Source organism: Herpailurus yagouaroundi, unplaced genomic scaffold, assembly GCF_014898765.1.
Source record: "Herpailurus yagouaroundi ecotype Mexico unplaced genomic scaffold, PumYag 210, whole genome shotgun sequence".
In the NCBI taxonomy this organism is placed as follows: Eukaryota; Metazoa; Chordata; class Mammalia; order Carnivora; family Felidae; genus Herpailurus; species Herpailurus yagouaroundi.
Window position 1 is genome coordinate 1127866 of NW_024412441.1, and position 18841 is coordinate 1146706.

At 41.9% G+C, this 18841-nt stretch overlaps 1 protein-coding gene across 8 annotated transcripts in view; it reads left to right on the forward strand.

The window, feature by feature from the left end:
- BCL11A (BCL11 transcription factor A) overlaps window positions 1–18841 on the forward strand; it is a 101079-nt gene that overhangs the window by 2460 nt on the left and 79778 nt on the right. For 7 of the 8 annotated variants that reach the window (XM_040453654.1, XM_040453658.1, XM_040453657.1 and 4 more), the window contains one exon: window positions 5309–5638. In XM_040453654.1, coding sequence (XP_040309588.1) covers window positions 5309–5638 — 330 coding nt within the window. Of the gene's footprint in view, window positions 1–1679; window positions 1787–5308; window positions 5639–18841 lie in introns of those variants that run through there. The other variant, XM_040453659.1, reaches the window with a different exon arrangement.

An 18841-nucleotide genomic window follows, 5' to 3' on the forward strand; every position in this document is an offset into this window, starting at 1 on the left:
CTTGTCCACCGCGCCGAACCTTGGGGAGGTCACCACGTGCTTTCCTTGACCCCCTCCCACCCGGTCTGGCCACTATCCCCCGCCTCCCGAGCCTTGCCAGGCCAGGTGGGGGGTGAATTGGGAGGGGTGGGGGTGGGGTGGGGAGGTGAGCAAGGGAGCAGTATGTGCGACTGTGTGTTTTGGGAGTGCTGGATCCTGGTACTCCTTGCACCCCACCCTTGAGTTTCTGCCCTCTAACCCGGGTCTGGCTCGGTCGGGGGTCGGGGGGGGGGGCGGTGGTCCTTTTGAATCTTTATGAGGTGGTGGGTGGGTTACTGTGTCCTGGCTAACCGAGTGCGTCTGGGAAGGCGGGCGGTGGGCACTTAGGAAAGTTTGGCAGCAAGGGAAAGAAAGGCGTGAGAGGGCCCACATCCCTTCCCCTCCTCATTCGTGACCCTTATTTTAAATTTTGATGTAATTTTAAAACACCGTCTCTACCCAGTTCTGTATTTATTAAAGGGTTGGGGGGGTGCGCATAAGGAGTTGAATTTTTCACTGGGCTCTGGAACTTGTCACACACTTCGGAAGCTCCCCCCGCCCCGGCACGTTGCGGGGCCCTCCCTCTCCCCACCCCCGCGGATCCCTCCCTCGCCGCTCTCCCCCGCCCCCCACTCCCCCGGCCGCGCCGGATGCGGAGCAGACGCGGCGTGCGGCGGTGTGAAGTTACAGCCCGGCCAGGTACCGGCGGGAAGGAAGGGCAGTGTTCGCAGGACTCGGGAAAGCCGGAACCTTCTTCGGAAGGATGCAGTGGGGGCTCAAAGGACGGACTGAGGCGTGCAGTCCAGGCTGCTCCCCTATCCCCCACCCACCCCGGGTCCACCTCGGGACGTTCCAGGCTGGGTGGGTTTAGCTGGCCTCTATCCCAGTTTCAGTGCGGGCTTTGGGTTAAGGGAGTAGTATGGAGGGGGTTCAAGGGCCAGTTCTTTCTCATTTTCTGGGTGCGCAGAGGGGGCGGGAGCCATTCCGGTGTTCAGGACCCCCCCTCCCCCCCAATCCTCCGCTTCTTAGGCTGAATGAGCCATTCGGTCGCTAGGAGGCAGAACAAGATCAAGAAAGCTCAGCGAACTTGAACCTGTACCAGAGCCTCCCCCACTCCCTGCTTTGCGTTTCTCGGCCGGGGAGGGACGAGCTTTGCGAGGGTGGGGGTGGGGGAAACGGACGGTTAGGCAGAATTCCCTTTCTCCCCCCATCACCCCTTATGTCTTTGTTCTTCATTTTGACTTTAAAAATGCTTCTGGCCGGGGCTGCGGAGAAGCGCTCGGGAGCGCGGCCGACAATCCCGTGCGCCGGGCGCGGAGTGGGGTGCAGTTTTCGCTTTCTTTCGGGGCGGGCATTTTTGGTAGGGGGAAAAGGGGGGTACGCACTCTCCGCCTTCGAGGCAAGGCCAAAGGGCGGGATCCAGCAAGTTTGCACTTGGTCTTCGGGTTCACTTCTTCCACCCCCACACCCCAGCGCAAAGCACGGACAACGGCGGCTACGTTGGGCTTGCACAGCGGCTCTACAGCCCGACCCCTGGCTCCCCCGCCTCCCGCAGCTCTCGCCTCGGAGCCCGAAATCACAACAATAGTAATAGTTATCATCATAATGATGCGGGCTAGCAGCGTCATTAATAATGAATAACCGCAGCCGCCGCGACGCTGCGCACACTCGTGCCCGGAATTGCGGGGGAAACGCATTTGCAGAGATCCCCCAAAGTAAAAAGTGTGAGCCTGGGGACACAGAATAAATTTCAGGGCCCGCGCTTGAGGTGTGTGTGAGGATACCGAGACTGCACCAGGTTAACCAACCGAGTTTTCCCAGCCTCACTTCCCATTTCTCCAACTGGCGGGGCCAGGGAACGGTTGTCACCTTGAGGTCGGGCTGGACCGCGGGTGGAGGCGGCAGTCGGGGCCCCTGGCTGCCCGTTGCCTCCCGGCCTGGCCCGGGCCCCACGGCCCGGCAGTCGCCGCTGCACGTGTTTGCAGCAAGCGCGGCCGGAGGCTGCAGCCAGCGAGCTGCTCGCTTTGTGCCTGAGTCCCGGCGCCCAACTTCACTTTCTGCAAAGCCCGCCCCCACCGGGCCCCGGGCCCCGGGCCTGTAGCCTTAGCCTTCGCTTTTGTTTCTTTGCTTTTCCTCTCTGTGTTTCTGACTCGGTTTGCTTCCTTACCCTGTTAAGACAATCAAAAGGAAGGACTTGGAAAGCAAAGTTGAAGGCATAGCTCCTTTTCCCCTCCCCCAACAGCCTTCCTTTCCCTCGCTTCTTCCCTACATTTCTTCTTGAGCTTTTTTTTTCTTCTTTAAATTTATTCCTTTGCAACTGCAGAGAGGAAGGAGATCTCAGTCAGCCGCTGGGGCATTGAGACGTTCCAGTCTGTCTTGCTGTTTGAACGCAGAAGCATTTTATTTTCTATTTTTCTCCTCTTGTAGAGAATTCGTGGCTAATTATTATGATTATTTGCCCACTCCCTTCCACTTCAATCCTGGACTCCCCGCTTTGTAGCGGGAGGTTTAGGCCGGAGCTTAGAAACGTTGGTATTGTGGGGGCGAAGGAGGATGGAGTTGAATTGAGGGAGGGGGTAAAATGGCTGAGGTTAGGAATGTTTTTAGGGAAAGAGGAATTTGCATTAAAATACAGAGAAATTAACAGATGCCCAGAAAGGAAATGTTGATTAGCACTGAGAAAAGATGTCAATGCAAATCAGTAGACTACACCAAGAGAATTGTATTTTCATATTTTCTTTGTGCCCCACTTCGTCTTATTTTTAATAATATAGCAGCAATAATAAACACGTTTTGATATTTCTCTGAACATTACTAGCCAAATGTTTTGCAAGAAGCCCGATGTTAGACGTATTTCATACATTAGGATATAATTCTTGTTAATTAGCAATAATTTACGTTAAGAGCATAGAAAATGTTGAGGTTACAGGTTTTATATCTGTACATTTGATCATCTTGTTATTTTCAAGAACTTTGCCTCCTATAAAATTAATTAGGTGAAATGTGGAGGTGTAATCAGCAACCTCTGAATTACCACTTCATTTCCTGGTTTTGATTGTAAATCAGTTCAGTCACTACATTTAGAAGACTTTAACCAAGTCTGTTTTGTACCGCATTACCTTTAACTATTTGCTACCTAGAAGAATATTTCCTTTTGCTCCTAAATAATATTTCCACTTTCAGAATATGTCAGGCCTTGGGGATGAAAAAACAAACAAACAAAAAAATGAATCTTAATGGTGGAGTTTAAAAAATGTTTTTTGGTTTTTTTTTTTTTTTTTTTGCAAAGGTTCTACGTAGTACTAACTTTAATGAAACAAAATATTATTCCTGAATCTTTCTTTAATCTGTAACCCTCAGAACTTGCAGTTAATGCTGAACAACAACAACAAAAAGCCACATTTGTCAATGTATACTTAAAAATCCTTAATTCAAATAGCAGGGATCTTGGAGAATGACTTCCCTATTCAGTGCCTCACTTGGTCAAAATGAAAGCAAATGTAGGAGAAAAATGACACAGAGGCATAATGCAAAAGCACTTCCATTTGTGTCATTTTATTTGAAAAGCATGCATGTGTTTTTTTGTATTTATCTTTTGGTCAGTATGTTGGGCAAAGAAACATAAGTGCTTACCTTGCTGTCTTTATTAGTGGGAATATAACCTTCATATTCCTGTGGTGACCTTATGTTAAATTAGGAGGAGTACCAGAGGCTAGAAATTATGACATGTCCTACTTGAGCACAGGTGCAGCTAGGCAGGGCTCTCTCAATATTATTTCACCCAGCACATCTGGGAGTTACTCCAGATCTTCCCCCTCAATATTCAGCCTGGGTAGGGTTGAAATAAATTTAACCTGAGTTCACTGGATTTTTGCACTTTATCAAAATCGGTTCCAATATTCTACACTCAAATTAAAATCTATTTTTTGATTCTCTGTGGCTTTAAGTTCATTAAATGTGAAATTGGCAGCTTGCTAAAGAAGGTCAGACTGATTAACTGTTTAAGACTTGTACATTTTCTGCTTCAGTTTTATTAACTGGCAGCATCCTGGATGTGTTTTGTATTTTGTGATTTTTTTTTTTTTTTGATAGGGTAAGCATACAGTTTCAGGAGCAGATACTTACCAGCTCTTTTTTCCCCTTTGGAAGGTTAAAAAATCATAGAAGCTGTTCAAATGAGACGCTAGAGTATTTTGGTGCAAAGTTAAAAAAAAAAAGGAAACGGGAATGAAAGACATATCTACCTTGTTATACCATCCGCTGGTGATTATGTGTGTAGAAATAGTCCCATAATGAAGCGTTTTGGAGCTCATTCAGAAAATTAGTCAACTTTGACAACATTAGGCAAAGTATTTCAAGTCTAAAGAAAGGACTTCTCAGCCTTGTTCTGAGATGTGGCATTTGCTTGACCATTCTGATTTTTATGTGATGGGAGCCACCAAGTGCAAACATGTTTAGAATATTTTAGGCATTCCTTTCTTCAGAATGAAAAAATGACTAATTGGCTTATTTTCTTAAGTACTCAAAAGTATCCCATTTAGCTAATGTGTCTGGGAAGAATTGCCAGTGAATTTGGTATTTCTTTGATTTTGTGGCACTACTGAGAGTGAGATCAGAAAGGTTTTTGGCAGTATGAATTATGCTACGTTATGATTATTATTTAGATCCGTTTCACAGGTGAATGCAGTCGTTTGCTTATTATGGCAGTGTAAATGTGGCACATTTTGTGTGTGATATAGTAGCTTTCTAATTTACGAAGCTAAGTCTCTGTATACTTCGAAGTATATACACTGACACAAAGGGTGTGTGTGTTTATTTACCTCTTCTTTTATTCTTTGGCACAATAGACAACTTTGTAGGAAAAAAGAAAGAAATTTGGTTTCAATCCATGTTTTTACCAGTTTTGGGGGTAGTTATTATTTAAGCTTTCTTTATGTCACTTGTGTTAACTATTTACTTAACAGTCAACATTGTTTCTAAACTCGAAAACCAGACAGAATTTATAGTGTGTGTGTGTGTGTGTGTGTGTGTGTGGTTTCTCAGGAGTTATGTGAGTCAGATAGTTTTCCTTAAATATATGATGATTTGCCTCATTGATAAATTTGCTTTCTTGTTGATAACCTCCATATCCTTACATGTTTTAGGTACTCACATTTTCTGGGTATTATATGAAGGAGGCTAGAAACACTTTATATAATGTGGTGGGATGGGGTGGGGTTGAGAATGTATTTCCCCTTTCTCTCTCTTCTCTGGTGCTCTAATAATTGTGCTTTTGTTTCTCCAACCACAGCCGAACCTCTTGAAGCCATTCTTACAGATGATGAACCAGACCACGGCCCTTTGGGAGCTCCAGAAGGGGACCATGACCTCCTCACGTGTGGGCAGTGCCAGATGAACTTCCCATTGGGGGACATTCTTATTTTTATCGAGCACAAACGGAAACAATGCAATGGCAGCCTCTGCTTAGAAAAAGCTGTGGATAAGCCACCTTCCCCTTCACCAATCGAGATGAAAAAAGCATCCAATCCCGTGGAGGTTGGCATCCAGGTCACGCCAGAGGATGACGATTGTTTATCAACGTCATCTAGAGGAATTTGCCCCAAACAGGAACACATAGCAGGTAAATGAGAAGCAAGGAGAAAAGCTGTTTGCATGTTTTCTTTTCATTTTCAGAGGTGCTGTAGCCAAGCACTCAGGAGTGGTGAAGAGCTTTCTGTATTTCTCCATGTGACTGTCCACGACAGCCCTGTAATGTTAAAACAATCATTCCTATTGCTTACGTCCAGAACACACAAAAAAATAAATATTTTCCACTTCACTGAGTCAGATATAGGTGGAATAGGTACACACACCTGATACCCTCTCTCTGGATCTGTTGATGCTGAATTTCTTTCCTTTTTTTCTCCCCTTCTCATTTTTAAGTGTTGAACCTTACTATACCTGGCCCTGTTTCCAATGTCCATTTCCAGCCATGGTGACAAGTCAGAGGCGAAGTGGCCATACAGGCATTTTGTAGTTTGGCCAATGACCTGTTTGAGTCAGAATACCTGGTCAGACCTCCCTAGGGGTGCTGTTAGTTCTCAAGGCTTCTGCGAAGGAGGGTGGGCTGACAGGGCATTTGGGACTGGGTAGAAAGAGTTAACTGAGCTTCAGGGCTCGCCTTGGATCCATATTGGCTGTCAGCCCGTATGGGGCTGTAATTAAACACAGCCCCGTGGTGGGATGACACCGTGACCTTGACTTTAAGATGCCATTTTCGACTGGCCAGGCCAGAGTAGAGAGGGCAGTTGCTGAAGCGCACAGACATGCTTACTCGAAAAGTTTAAGGGCATGTTGGAAATTTCAAAAGGTTGGTTTGACAGGAACGGCTGCTCCCTGCAGCCTGCCTCCTCAGCTAAATGATAAATGCTTCTCTGTGCTCTCTCTTGTCTCTGATGTGGTTTTGACAGATGTATCTTGATTTTGTTTGTGGTTTACACAACCACATGTCACCCTTACAAATGTCCAGTCCAGACTTCCACTGTTTCAGCTATAACACAATGTAAAAATTCTCTTGGAAAAATACACACACATATTCAACAGCTCTCCTTCCTTTGGTAAATTTTAGCAGAGAGGTAGTTAGGTGTGTGGGTTTCTCAGCAGCTCAAGGGAAAAGGAATTAACGGCTAGCAGAGGGACTTAAATCCTTACCCTAAGTGATAAGCAGCAACACTATATAGTGACCCTTAAGACATTTTTTTGTGAAACCAGAGTGATTTAACACACAAGACAAAGTGAATGCAGAGTCTATGGTGACAAAAATGCTAAGCCTGCTGGTGGTTCCCTTTCTTCTATTTCCCCCTGCCCCCTCCCCCAAAAGGCAGAAGGTTTATTCAGTTTTAGGAAAGATAGTGCATATAATCAATTGATTCACTGGAACTTGTCTTTCTGACCTCGTTTGACCACAAAGTTGAACTGTAGTAGGTCAGTGGTCCAGAGGGAATTAAATGTCGTATTATTTTTTCTTCCCGCCCCCTCTGGAATTTGATCATTAAAATCAAACGTGGCATTTTCTTTCTTTCTTTCTTTTTTTTTCCCCATGCTTCCTGCAATAACACTCAGATACTTTTCCTTTAGTGAAAAGAGAAATCTGTACCAGGGAAGCTGCATTTACAAAATATTTTTCTAGAATTCACCGCATTTAGCTTATGTGACATGTAGGTTAACATTTTATCCCCCCCACCACACACACAAGTGGGCAATGGCAGTGACCATTTCCATGTGCTGTCTTGTGACTGGAAGGAAAATGTAAGGCATGATTAATGAAGCAAGAGCAAGCGGAAGGGGATTTGTCGTCTTCGGAGATCCAAAGCCTTTCTAAATCACCAAATATGGAGTAACACTTGCGTGATGTAACATCGTATTTACATATTGGGCCGCTCGTTTAAAAGACAAAACACAGTGTCTGTCAAGCAGGAATTAAAACCACACTTCTTACTGAGGTCCCAAATAGGTTATTCACTCTCGGATTAACCAGCTCCAAAATTCTGTGCTTCTGTACTTAGAAGAGGAATCTAAAAGCTAGGGGGGTGGGGGGGGAAGGCACTATAGTGATAGCTTTTTACTATTATAGTTGTGAATGTACATAGAGAAAGAAAAGATATTTTCCTTAACTTCTGGTTGTCATAAAGGTTTTTTGTTTCTAAGACCCAGTATAATAGCAGAGCCCAGAGAAGCACCCCCTCCCGGCCCTGCCAAAAACAAAACACAAAAGAAAGAAAAAAGAAAAGAAAGCAAATTTAAAAGATGTTTTAGAGGGCTAATACTAAATAATTTCACTGAGATGAAAAGCGTTATAAGGTATCTAAGATATTCAATGGGTGCACAAATGTAGCAACCCAGGTGAGGTAAACCTTTCATGCACAAATAATTACAAAGCCTTGATTCATTTCATTGTGTTTAATCACCTGTTCCCACCCTGGAATTGGCTGGACATAAATAGCATGGTCACATCTCAAAGCGAGATGTCAGTAACTAGAATCATGACTTCTCATACTTCACAGTAATGAATTAAGAGTTTCCTATGGTGAAATTAACATTCTACCATCGCACATAAATTAAGATGCCCTGGCCCTCAGGTGTCTCTGAAGGGAAGTTCTGGAAGACGGCTGTGCACACTACCAGCCCATTTCTCTCAAGCACGCCTTTACAATTCCAAGTCTGCTTTTCTTTTTATGGCGAGGAAGGAAACAAAAAGAATAATCATCCAGTAGATATTTGAATTGTGGTGTCACAAAAAGAAAGGCGAAGCAATGCTCCATATTAGTAGAGAGATCTATTGATGAATCTCTAGAAGAATATGTTTGGCAACCACATAAAAGGTAGTCATTTAAGTGCACTGTGTAGGAAAGGCTTTATTAAAGTGATGTAAGTTGGATTTGAGCTCCCTGTGTGTTCTGTGCCATTTTATAGGCAGGAAGCAGGAATAAAACAGTGACAGATTTTCTTGAGATAAATAAAGCTTAGCATTGGGGGCTTTCAAATAGGAGAATAAGGTAGCGTTCTTTAAGTCTTCAGTAAAGTGATCTGCATTTTGACTGGACATAGGCCGCACGAAGAGGAGTGTGGTTTGGAAAGGGTGATTCTTTTTACCTGGCGTATAGATGGTTACGAGCTTCAGCACTTCACCCATGTACATGTGTGTGTTGATCAGGTTGCTTTTTTCATTTCATTCACATATTCAAAATACTGTGTGGCTGTGATCCAGTGAAACCATTGACATAGTACGAATTTAACTGGAAATGAGCAGGTCATATTGTGTGGGGCCCAGTGCATCTATTTCTATGTCAGATACTCACCATCAGATGTCAGCAGCCTGTGACTGGCAGTCAGGGTTTTTAACAGGGCTGTTGCTGTGTTTTGTAGTCTCATCTTTTATGATGGGGGAAATATTCATCAGAGATTAGTGAATGTGAAACTGCTGTTCACTTACAGAAAAGGCCAAAAATATTATCCCACAATGTCAGATTTGAGATTTTGGCTTATGACACATGGAAATCTTTAAATTAGGGTTGGGCTGTCGTGAAGTTAGCTTTTTAAGAGAATGGGGGAGAATAGGACCAGTCTTATAAAATGTACTCAGATCTACTACTATTGATACATAATATTTTTTCTCCTTAAAATCATGAACATAGACGTCTATATCAGGATATTTAAAAATTAATTTGCTTAGGCAATGTACTTCGTAACTAGATAAAAATATATAAGACAGTTACTCTAATGGAGGGGGAAATACTAATTCAAAAACAAACACGTCAGCATGTTACTTAAAGGTAAATCAAGTATAATATACTTAACGCTTTTCGGAACTTAGCAAATCAACTTGCCTTTTCTTTTTGTACCCATTCTAATTCTTTCCTAACTCAGCATGAATTGGGGATGTATTTGTGTACTTCATGGTATAATTGTAAATGAGACTATAAATTATAGTATCCTAATATGACTACTTATTTTTAATTTCTCTTTATTTGTGTGATTCTGAATAAAAACCACTGACTTCTGAAGTGAATTTTTAGCATGGCAGCTGAAAAAGAAAACAACAAACAAACAAACAAAACCCCAATATACTGGTGAACATTTTATTTACCTTCAGTATGCAGAGAATAGAGAATATTGTTTCCTTATATATATCTAGGATTTTCACTGGGAGCCTGTGTTTGTGAGGCCACTACCCAAAGACTCATGTTCATGAGTCTGGGAGTCCTATATACAAGCTGTATTTGTAAATAAGACCAAGAAAGGTTGTGAACTGGCAGCTTGGATGTTTTGTCAAAGTACAATGTCAGAGAAACTCTCTCTAAGACAAATTGTAAATAGAACTGTCACAGTGATTGCATGATTGAGCCACAGAAGTGTCTTACAATTGTTGGCATTGTCAGAGGACTTTTGAAAGCTTAATTAAACACAGTGGCCCGCATGGCTGCTAAATTTACTTCGGAAAGCCAAAAAGGAAAAAAAAAAGTCTAAAATGTGGAAGATTCCCAAAGATCTCAAAGTTCTTCAGACATTACCCTTCCGGTGACACAGAAAAGATGCATTGTGCATTTTCCTAGTTGTCTTTTATAAATAATAGTTTTGAGAATAGGGCCACGTGATATGAAGATCATCCTGTGTGTGATGTGGAGATTGTGTTAGTTTTTCTGTCTCCTGCTGTTACAGACAGTTAATGTAAAAATGGCCTTTTATTGGAAACACAAATATGTATTCACTTCAAGAACAGGAGCAGAGGGGGAAAGTTTCCCTCCCATTCTCTGTGTTCATTCTGTGAGATCTTAAAAAAAACAGTGCTGTAATTTCTTAAATCACTCCATCCTTGTATTGCAAGTTGTGCCTTTTATGTTAAAGGATCTGAAATCTGTTTTGCACACCTTTCTCCTCGTGCATGTGGCATTTAATTGTGGAGCTGCCCATGGGCTGGAAAATGCAACTGGGTGTAGAAACGTGCAGGCAATGTCAGGACAGCGAACCTTAAGCTCAGGGAAGAGGAGAGTTGGATGCATATTAATGGCACATTTTCAAGTCCTGGAAAATCATTAATTTCACACCACAGCCCCCATGTAGTTTGGCTAATGTGGGAGGACTAAATTGGAGCATATAACTAACGTGCAAATCCTAGGGAAGCATTTTTCACAATTTTGTGATTTCTTAAGTGAAAGTGTTTAATAAAGGAGAATGGATGAATGGTGGCTTTTCAACACTAGTCAGGGAGAAAGGAAGAAAGTTTGGCTTTCCTTGGGGGAAAACATGAAATTGAACCAAAGTAGCACAGCTAGGGAGATGCACCGAGATCACGGCATTCAGTGTTAACTTAATTTAATGGACTTTGGTTGGTCTGTTCACACCCTTTACTGCACAAAGGAATCATTTGACAAAATTTACCCCTAGCCCAAGTCTGTTTTTACATACCGTAGTACCAGCTTTATGCAGTAAAAAGCACTTAGCATCAAACTGGACCCAGCCTGGCACCTTGCCACTTTTTTAGCAAGAGATTTAATCACCAAGGATCTTTAGTACCTTTCTGCTTGTTCAGATTTCATTTGGGTCATGGTTATGTCAGCAGTGTTGTTATTACAAGGATTAAAAAAGAAAAAAGATTTTAACTTAGTGCCCATTTTTAACATTGTCTCAAATCAAGCAGGTTTTTATTTTATGTGTCAATTTGGAGGACATTAATAAAGTTCATAAATATGTTCAGACTATATAATTTAATGGATAATAACCAGTATTGTTATTTGTAATACAAATAGAAAATTGGCCATTGTATCCCTCCCTCCTCTGTCCTTTCCTCCTCCCCAGGTAAATAAGCATCCTTAAACTGCTTCTCTCCTTTACTTCCAGGGTATAGAGGCTCTGGCCAATATCAGTAAATTTACCTTTGTAATTTGCCATGTAGTTTTTACAACAATGACCTAATTAATTTGAGCACGAACCATATTATTGCTACTAGAGTCATTTTCTGTCACAAACTTAATTTCCAGGAAATGTAACCTGACGAATAAGAATGCTTTAGCTCTCCTACAATGCTTTAGGTCTCCTAGAGACCAAAGGCAGATTTAAAATAATGATAATAATAATAATAATAATAATAATAAATGCCAGCATTATTAAAGCCAGTATGCTTGATGCCAAACTCACTTTGAAGCCAGTAAACATTAGACTGTATTTCTAATCAGTTTTAGAATGTAACGTATTCCATATTGGGTTCACTGGAATCTGCCTTTCTGCTTTTTACTGGCCAGCTGCACTCCCTATGCATTTTTAAAACATTTCAGCAAAGGCTTTTGCTGTTCTTAGCAGGGTTAGTAACTTGGGGTCTATTTCTGAGCTCATTCGTCATTCTGCGATGGCATTGAGTTAGGTTGGCAAGGGAAGGATTTGAAGCATGGGGGGTGGTGAGGTCACTTCTGACCCCAGCAGGGAATAGGTGAGCTTCATTTGCCTTTACAATAGACGCACAGTTACTGCACCTTGGAGGAGCTCTCAGGTGCCGCTCAGATGGGCGCATGTAAATGCCCTGTCAGATGCGGAGCCGGAATATTAATGCCTCTTCCACCACTGCACCATAATAAAGCTGTACACAGCAAGCTTAATATGCAGCTAGTCTGGGGAATTGTGTAAACTTAGGTAGCCCAGTGTGAAAGACAGCGATGTAAAAATGCTCGATATGCTACAGTTTCCATTCTTGTTCTCCTTTGATCTATGGCAAAATGAAAACATCATCCTTTCCTCCTCTTGGAGTTGTCTCCCCAACTCTGCCACCTCCCAATCCACCACCAGAATTTTTTGCATGTGTGGTATGGAGAAATGCGACATAATTTGTTTCGTATGGTTAATTACAGGCGTTTGAATATTTAAAATTTTAAATAGCCGCTGTTCCAGCTTTTCCTGTTAAAAGTATGTGATTTGAACAAAGGGAATACAGTGTAAATATTTGTGGTGATTTGCAACACCCCTCTTTCCCTATTAAACACACACACACACACACACACGCACATGCACACACACACACACATTCAGTTTAGATGTAGTGCTGACTTAAAAGGCTTCTGTACCTTCATTTGTACTTAAAAAAAAAAAATCAACTCTCAACTGGAACTCCATTAAAACATTTTGCCATTATTTTTGAGTCCACTGTTGCTTGAGGTTTTAAAGAGGATTTTTATAATGTGTTCATTTAACAGAATCAACAGCTGTCAGAACCAGTTGTGGTAAATCCACAAAACGTACAAAGAAAATACACACGTTTCCTGAAACAAAACACTTGGAAAAACAAGCTGCCAAGAACTGGCGAATGAGAAGTCTGCAGACAGGGAGCCGGAGTGTTTCATCTCTTGGTTCACCCTGGAGACTGATGTGAGCGGATCTGATGCAATGCCCTGGAAGGTTTACCTGACCAGGTGCCTGCTTTGAGGCAATGCACCGGGCAGGAGGGCTGGACGGGGCTGCGAGTTGCTCCCTATTCTGCCCTCCTTTTTTCTTTTTGATCTCTCCACATAGATAAAATACCAAGTTCATAGAGTGCTACACAACAAATTATATCCACTAAAGGTGAGATGATCAGATTTAAACTTCCTGTAAAAGAAGCAAGAAGGCACCTAACACGCACTTTTCCAGATAGGGTTGGCAGCATGTTATGCAGAATTGAATCGGCCCCGCCAGGAAATTCCCAGTGGGACCCTGGAGCAGGCATGTTGATGAAGGGGATACCTGGGGACCTCTGGTCACTCACAATGAGTTTCTGTTTGTATCTTCACTCTTGTTAGCCTTGGCGATGAACAATTACACCTACAATTTGATCTTAGTTTTAGATACAGGTGAGTCCGCTGATTAAAAACTCCCATTAAAATGAAGAATGGAATAATTGTGAAGCCCACGAAGGTGCTTTCAAAACAAACACAGGTGCTGTTGTGTCCCCCCCCCCCCACAACGCTCTCTGGTTTCTGTTTTCTTTTTGAATTTTCTAAAAAAAAACCCCAAAAAACCAAAAACCAAATAACACAAGGAAGCCCCATGCTAACCATCAGGGCATTTAAATTTATATTCATCAGTTGTTCATTTTCTTGATATGTAATGATGTATAAAAAAAGCTGCAAAAAAATCACATCTGTTAATTTTTAGAGAAATAAGGTGTAGCTTGGGTTCTTCTTAACTTAGCTGGAGTACAAGGCTCTACATGCCACGTCTGATCTCTTACGTTTTAAATATGGAGTTTCTCTTTTTGGGCCAAAAAAAAAAAAAAAAAAAAAAACCAAAAAACCTGAAGCATTTCCCTTTACCGACTCAGGGGATACCGTGATTTCATGATTTATTTACATTTAGGGGGCAGCTCACAATGAGCCATTTACTGCTCATCTTAGCCCCCTCCTCCACAAGTCTTTGAGTTCACAGTTAAAACAATACATTAACCAATGTTAAATTTTAAATCTCATGAGTTTCTCTCTCCTACTCCATCCCATCCTAAGATTAAAAAAAAAAACACAACAACACAACTATTCTTTTACATTTAAAAGTGAACATTGGCTACTGAAGAATGATTTAAAGACTGAGAAAATTTTTAATAATAAATCGTAACCTCATGTTATGTTTTTGTTATGTTAAGGGGAAAAAATCAATAAGGAAAAATTTAATTCTGATAAAGATACTCTTGGATCTTTGAAAACAACTGCTGTCCTTTTAACTAAAACATTTGAGCAGCTTCAAAGACTATGTATTTCTTCTGATCTTGGAGCTGTGTGACTGGTAGCAAGAAAGAAAAAAAAATCTTATTCTACATACAAGTGGATTGCTTAACAAGTCTGCACAGACACGTACTTGTTTGTACAATAGAGATAAAAATTCCTGTATAAAAATAATTCAGCTGCTGACAGCAGGCATTGTTGTTGGACCTGTCTTTTGTGCCTGTCCCAGCTCTGGGCCCCCTCTCCCCCTCTATCTGCTTGGGACAGCTTGCTGCCTATAGACTCCTGACCAGAAGTTAATTGCTATACATTAAATATATAGGTATTGTATCTAAAGAGGAATATCTTGAGCCTTCCTATATGCATTCCACTCTACTTTCTGATGTGATTGCAGTACCGCCAGCAAGAGGGTGGCAGGCAAACGCTCTAATAGGGAAAATGACTTGAAGGCAGTTAAGGGAAATTTGGCCTTCAGGTCCCATTTGCTCTGCAGTGTAGCATCAGTTTCTAAACTTTTGTTTTTAATCTAATTCTGATTTACTCTGTCACATCCCATATCAACCCTCATTGAACTCTACTCATGTAGAGTAACATTAGTGTCAAAGGGAATTGGTCAGGACTGTGGACCTGTGGCTCATACAGATGGTTGTGGATGTGAGTTACACACAGCTCTGCGTCGTTTTCTTTCTAATAAGCGTCAAAAGGGGGCACATTTCTGAGCACGGGCCGTGGATAAGAGAGCCAAGGAATGAGGGATAGTACCTGGATTTTTTTTTTCACCCCCTTCTCCCTTCTCTTTCCCACTTCCTTGGGATACCTGCATTTCAGGTAGTAAGATCGACTTTAGGAAAACGTCTGAGGCTGGGGGCTGTGGGGTGGGGATGGGGGGAGAGTGGCAGAAAGAAGTTACTCGCATATTTTCAGTACGGGTTCAAACACAGTCACCAAAGCAGAGTCTTCTGGGTCCAGGAGCGGAGCAGTATGCACAGGCACGTGGGCTTTTCAGAGCTGTTTGTTCCCAGTCAGACTTGTACGCCAGCCGAGCTGGGACTTAACATGGGCTTTTCCCGGGGCTGGGTGTATGGGATGGGGCCCTAGGAGGCATTCACTGGGAATTCTCTCACAAGAATTTCTTAAATACCATGAGGTGAATAAGGTGTGAGTTAGCATTCAAGGTGTGAGATAGATTCTCCTCCATACTTGTCACAGGGAAGCATGAGAATCCAAATTCCCACTAGGCTCTGTAGTAACTCGGGTGGGGGGGGGGTGGCGGTGGGTGGACATCACAACTTTCTGAATGTCAGCTGATGTCTGCATGACCTGTTCCTCCTGAATTAAATGCTGCCAGTGCAGGATCGGAGGGGGGGACCCCCGGGGAAGAGAACTCCCCAACGACAGGCTTTTCACTCCCCAGAAGTAAAGCAGATCTCACTCCCCTGCCTCATATCCTCTCCTTTCTTGTTCTTTCCCTTTTGGAAGCAGAAACTTCTAAAATGAATGCCACTCCAAGGCGACGAAAAAGCTGTTTTTATACCACAGTGGATGTTTACACAGGAGACTCAACTTGAGGGGAAAAAGGCTTTTTGGGAGGGTGGTGGGACTCGTGTTAATCTGTTTTGTTGGAGGACTGTGCAGTATATTGCCTGTGAGCAACTCTGGGCTGTTTTTGATAAATTACCATGTTTAGAGATAGGTTTGGCTCTTAAGGGCTTAGTTTTATGAACAAAGTCCGTAACGATGTTTGCATCCTCTGTTTGTCTCTTAGCCCCCTTTGGCTTCACTAGAAGCTCAATGTTTAGTTTAAGCTCAGTCTGGAAGATATAACAATTTTGCATTAAAAAAATGAGGAAATCATAGGAAGAAAAACCCTTTGCTTTTTGGATGAATCTTACTGATAATTTGCTAAAGCTCATTTGAATTTTAAGCACTTCTTTAATCTTCAAAGGCTAAATTGCTTTATGAATATGCATGGTGTGGGCAGACTTCAGTTCATTACCTAGTTGTAAATTCTAATGACCATTAGGTCCTTCCAGTAATTGCGAATTGTTTTGCATTTTTGATTGGCCTATTAACATGTACATTCGGTGCACATCAGGCTGGCCTGTCAGCCTGCTGAAGGAGAAAAAAAAGGTGAAAATTGTTTATAGCACCAAGATTCTTAGATTTTCAATCTTGCAAAATTGATGATGTAAAAAAATTAAAGCAGTGTTTTTTCTTCTCAAGATTGAAAGTTCACCAAGAGATTTGACATATTTAATTTACATGATGACTTTGCACTCCTTCATTAATGCAATTTGCATATGAAGCTGTTGTTAATCACTTTTGATCATGTTTTGTGTATTAGCTGCCTCAGTGGCTCTCCTCCTCGGATGCCCCAGTAGAAAGGAGCAAAATGATGCATCTTCTTGCCAAGTTTCCTTTAGTGAATTGAGGAATTAGAAGTCTAACCTTGAGTAATTACATATGTTTTATCCGTTTTCTTTTAACGTTAAGTACAGTTTGTGGAAGTGTTGGCTGGAAGTCGTTCTCATTTGGGGAGAAGGCTGTAAAATTTAAGTGTGTGATTGAGGCACATCCCGATCTGTACAGAAATATGCACTGCCTGTCCCTGTTCCCCCCATGAAAGTTGTCGGGCAGTTGCATTGTTAAGCGGCTTGGTGGCCGGGAGACTTGAATTTTCCAGCGTATTAAGACATCAGGCTTCTCCTTTGGAAGAGAGAGGGCTACAAAGTACAGACCTGTGCTACAATGCTTTGGGTTTCTTCTTTAAATATGTGCCTAGCACCTATGCGTCTTGGGCCTGGGCTTGGCTGACTTATTTACCTTTGAGCTCGAGGAAGTCTTCCTGTGGCCTCGTCCAGCTTCTGTTCTCAGCTGCTCGGTCTGTGTCCTCCCCTAGTCACGAAAGTCAATCATGGTCTCTGGGCTCCTGGGTGCCTCCCTCAAGGTACACAAGTGCCCTGGTTGTGAAAACAAGGTGCTAACTAACGGTTTCCGATTTTTGAGAGCCTGTGATTTTGGTATTTGCCTTTGCTGTTGAATAGCCTGTGCTGTATTATTGATGCTCATCTTTGGTCTATGAGTTTATCACTGGTTAACAAGCAGAATCAGAACACTGAAACTGATATTCTGATTAAAAGGAATGTTTAATGAAAGAAAATAAATTGTGATGGAAAATGAACAGTGTGTAAGAAACGTAACTACAATTTTAACCTCCGAGGGACCCTAGCACTGCCCTACCGTGACTTCCATCCATACCATGCTAAAAGCATGCTTCAGTTCAAAGTTGTTAATATTCAGCTGGGAAACAGTATCCAGAACACAAATAAATTATTAAGTGCATGAACTTTTTAGGCAGTAAGATGAACTGATGGGGTCCATCTGTGAGATCCAGGGGCTTTTTATTTGTGTGTGTCGAGCGATTCTGCCCTCTCCGACTTCACAGCCTTTGGTCTCCGGCCAACTGCATGCATAATTGATTCCACACGCACTATCATTTTCTTGATGTAATTGCTTTACTAAGATATGATGAAATCTAATGGATAATTTGCTATTTGAAAATGGGCAAAAAAATGTTCATACTTTTTATTGGGGGGAGGGCAAGAGAGAAGGGGGAATTCGGATGACCTGGTATTTAAGAATACAAAACAAAACGAAACCGGCAAAACGAACTTATGCACTCTGCTTCAATCACGTTGGTTTGGGTAGGAAGGTCTTTGTGACATATGGAAGCCAGTGTGTAAATCTCTTTCTATCTCATATCACCCTCCTTCATTCCTTCTTTCTCTGTCTCTCCCCCAAACTTTACAAGCAAGGGATCCTAACAAGGTAAAAAGTAAACAATTTAGTCATCACCAGCCTTATTATTCAGTCTATCCAGGAGTTTTGCCATGTCGGTTTATTTAACTTCCAGGAATGTAAACACTGACACAGCCCTAGAAGCAGCAAGAAAGATTACAGTATTAGAGTTAAAAACCGTGAGCATGGAGGAGCTGTGCTTTATACTCAGCTATAATAACACTTTACATTGAAACATAGTGTTAAGTCAAAACCGACTGGAAACTTGTGCTTATATGGAGTACAAATTTCATTCTAATAGATTGGCATAATCTCATGTACCCAGAGTAGATTGTTATATAATGGAGAAACTGTATAAATGTCAAGTACACAAATAATTCTACAGGAAGTAAATGAGAAGTATTAGAATTTCTTAAATCACCATTAAATTTTGTTGGTGGGACAGTCTCATTGGGTGCCTCAAAATCATGTGTGGCTTTGCATAAGTCTTTTAAAAATGTATTTTGAGGGGATTTACGGACATTGAAACATTGTTTTAATCCAAACCAGTTCATGCTTTAAATGTACCTTAAAAAAATTGTACTGTTTTTTTTTTAAAGTACTTAAAGGGAGTGGAAGGGTAGTAAGCATATAAAGTGAATCCATCTCACTGTGGCAAACTGTTTTTCAAGTAAAGTCATAATAATGAACAACACATGATCTGAAATTTGATCAGCAAACATGTACTTATGCCAAGGAATTTTCTTTTTCTTTCTTTCTTTCTTTCTTTCTTTCTTTCTTTCTTTCTTTCTTTCTTTCTTTCTTTCTTT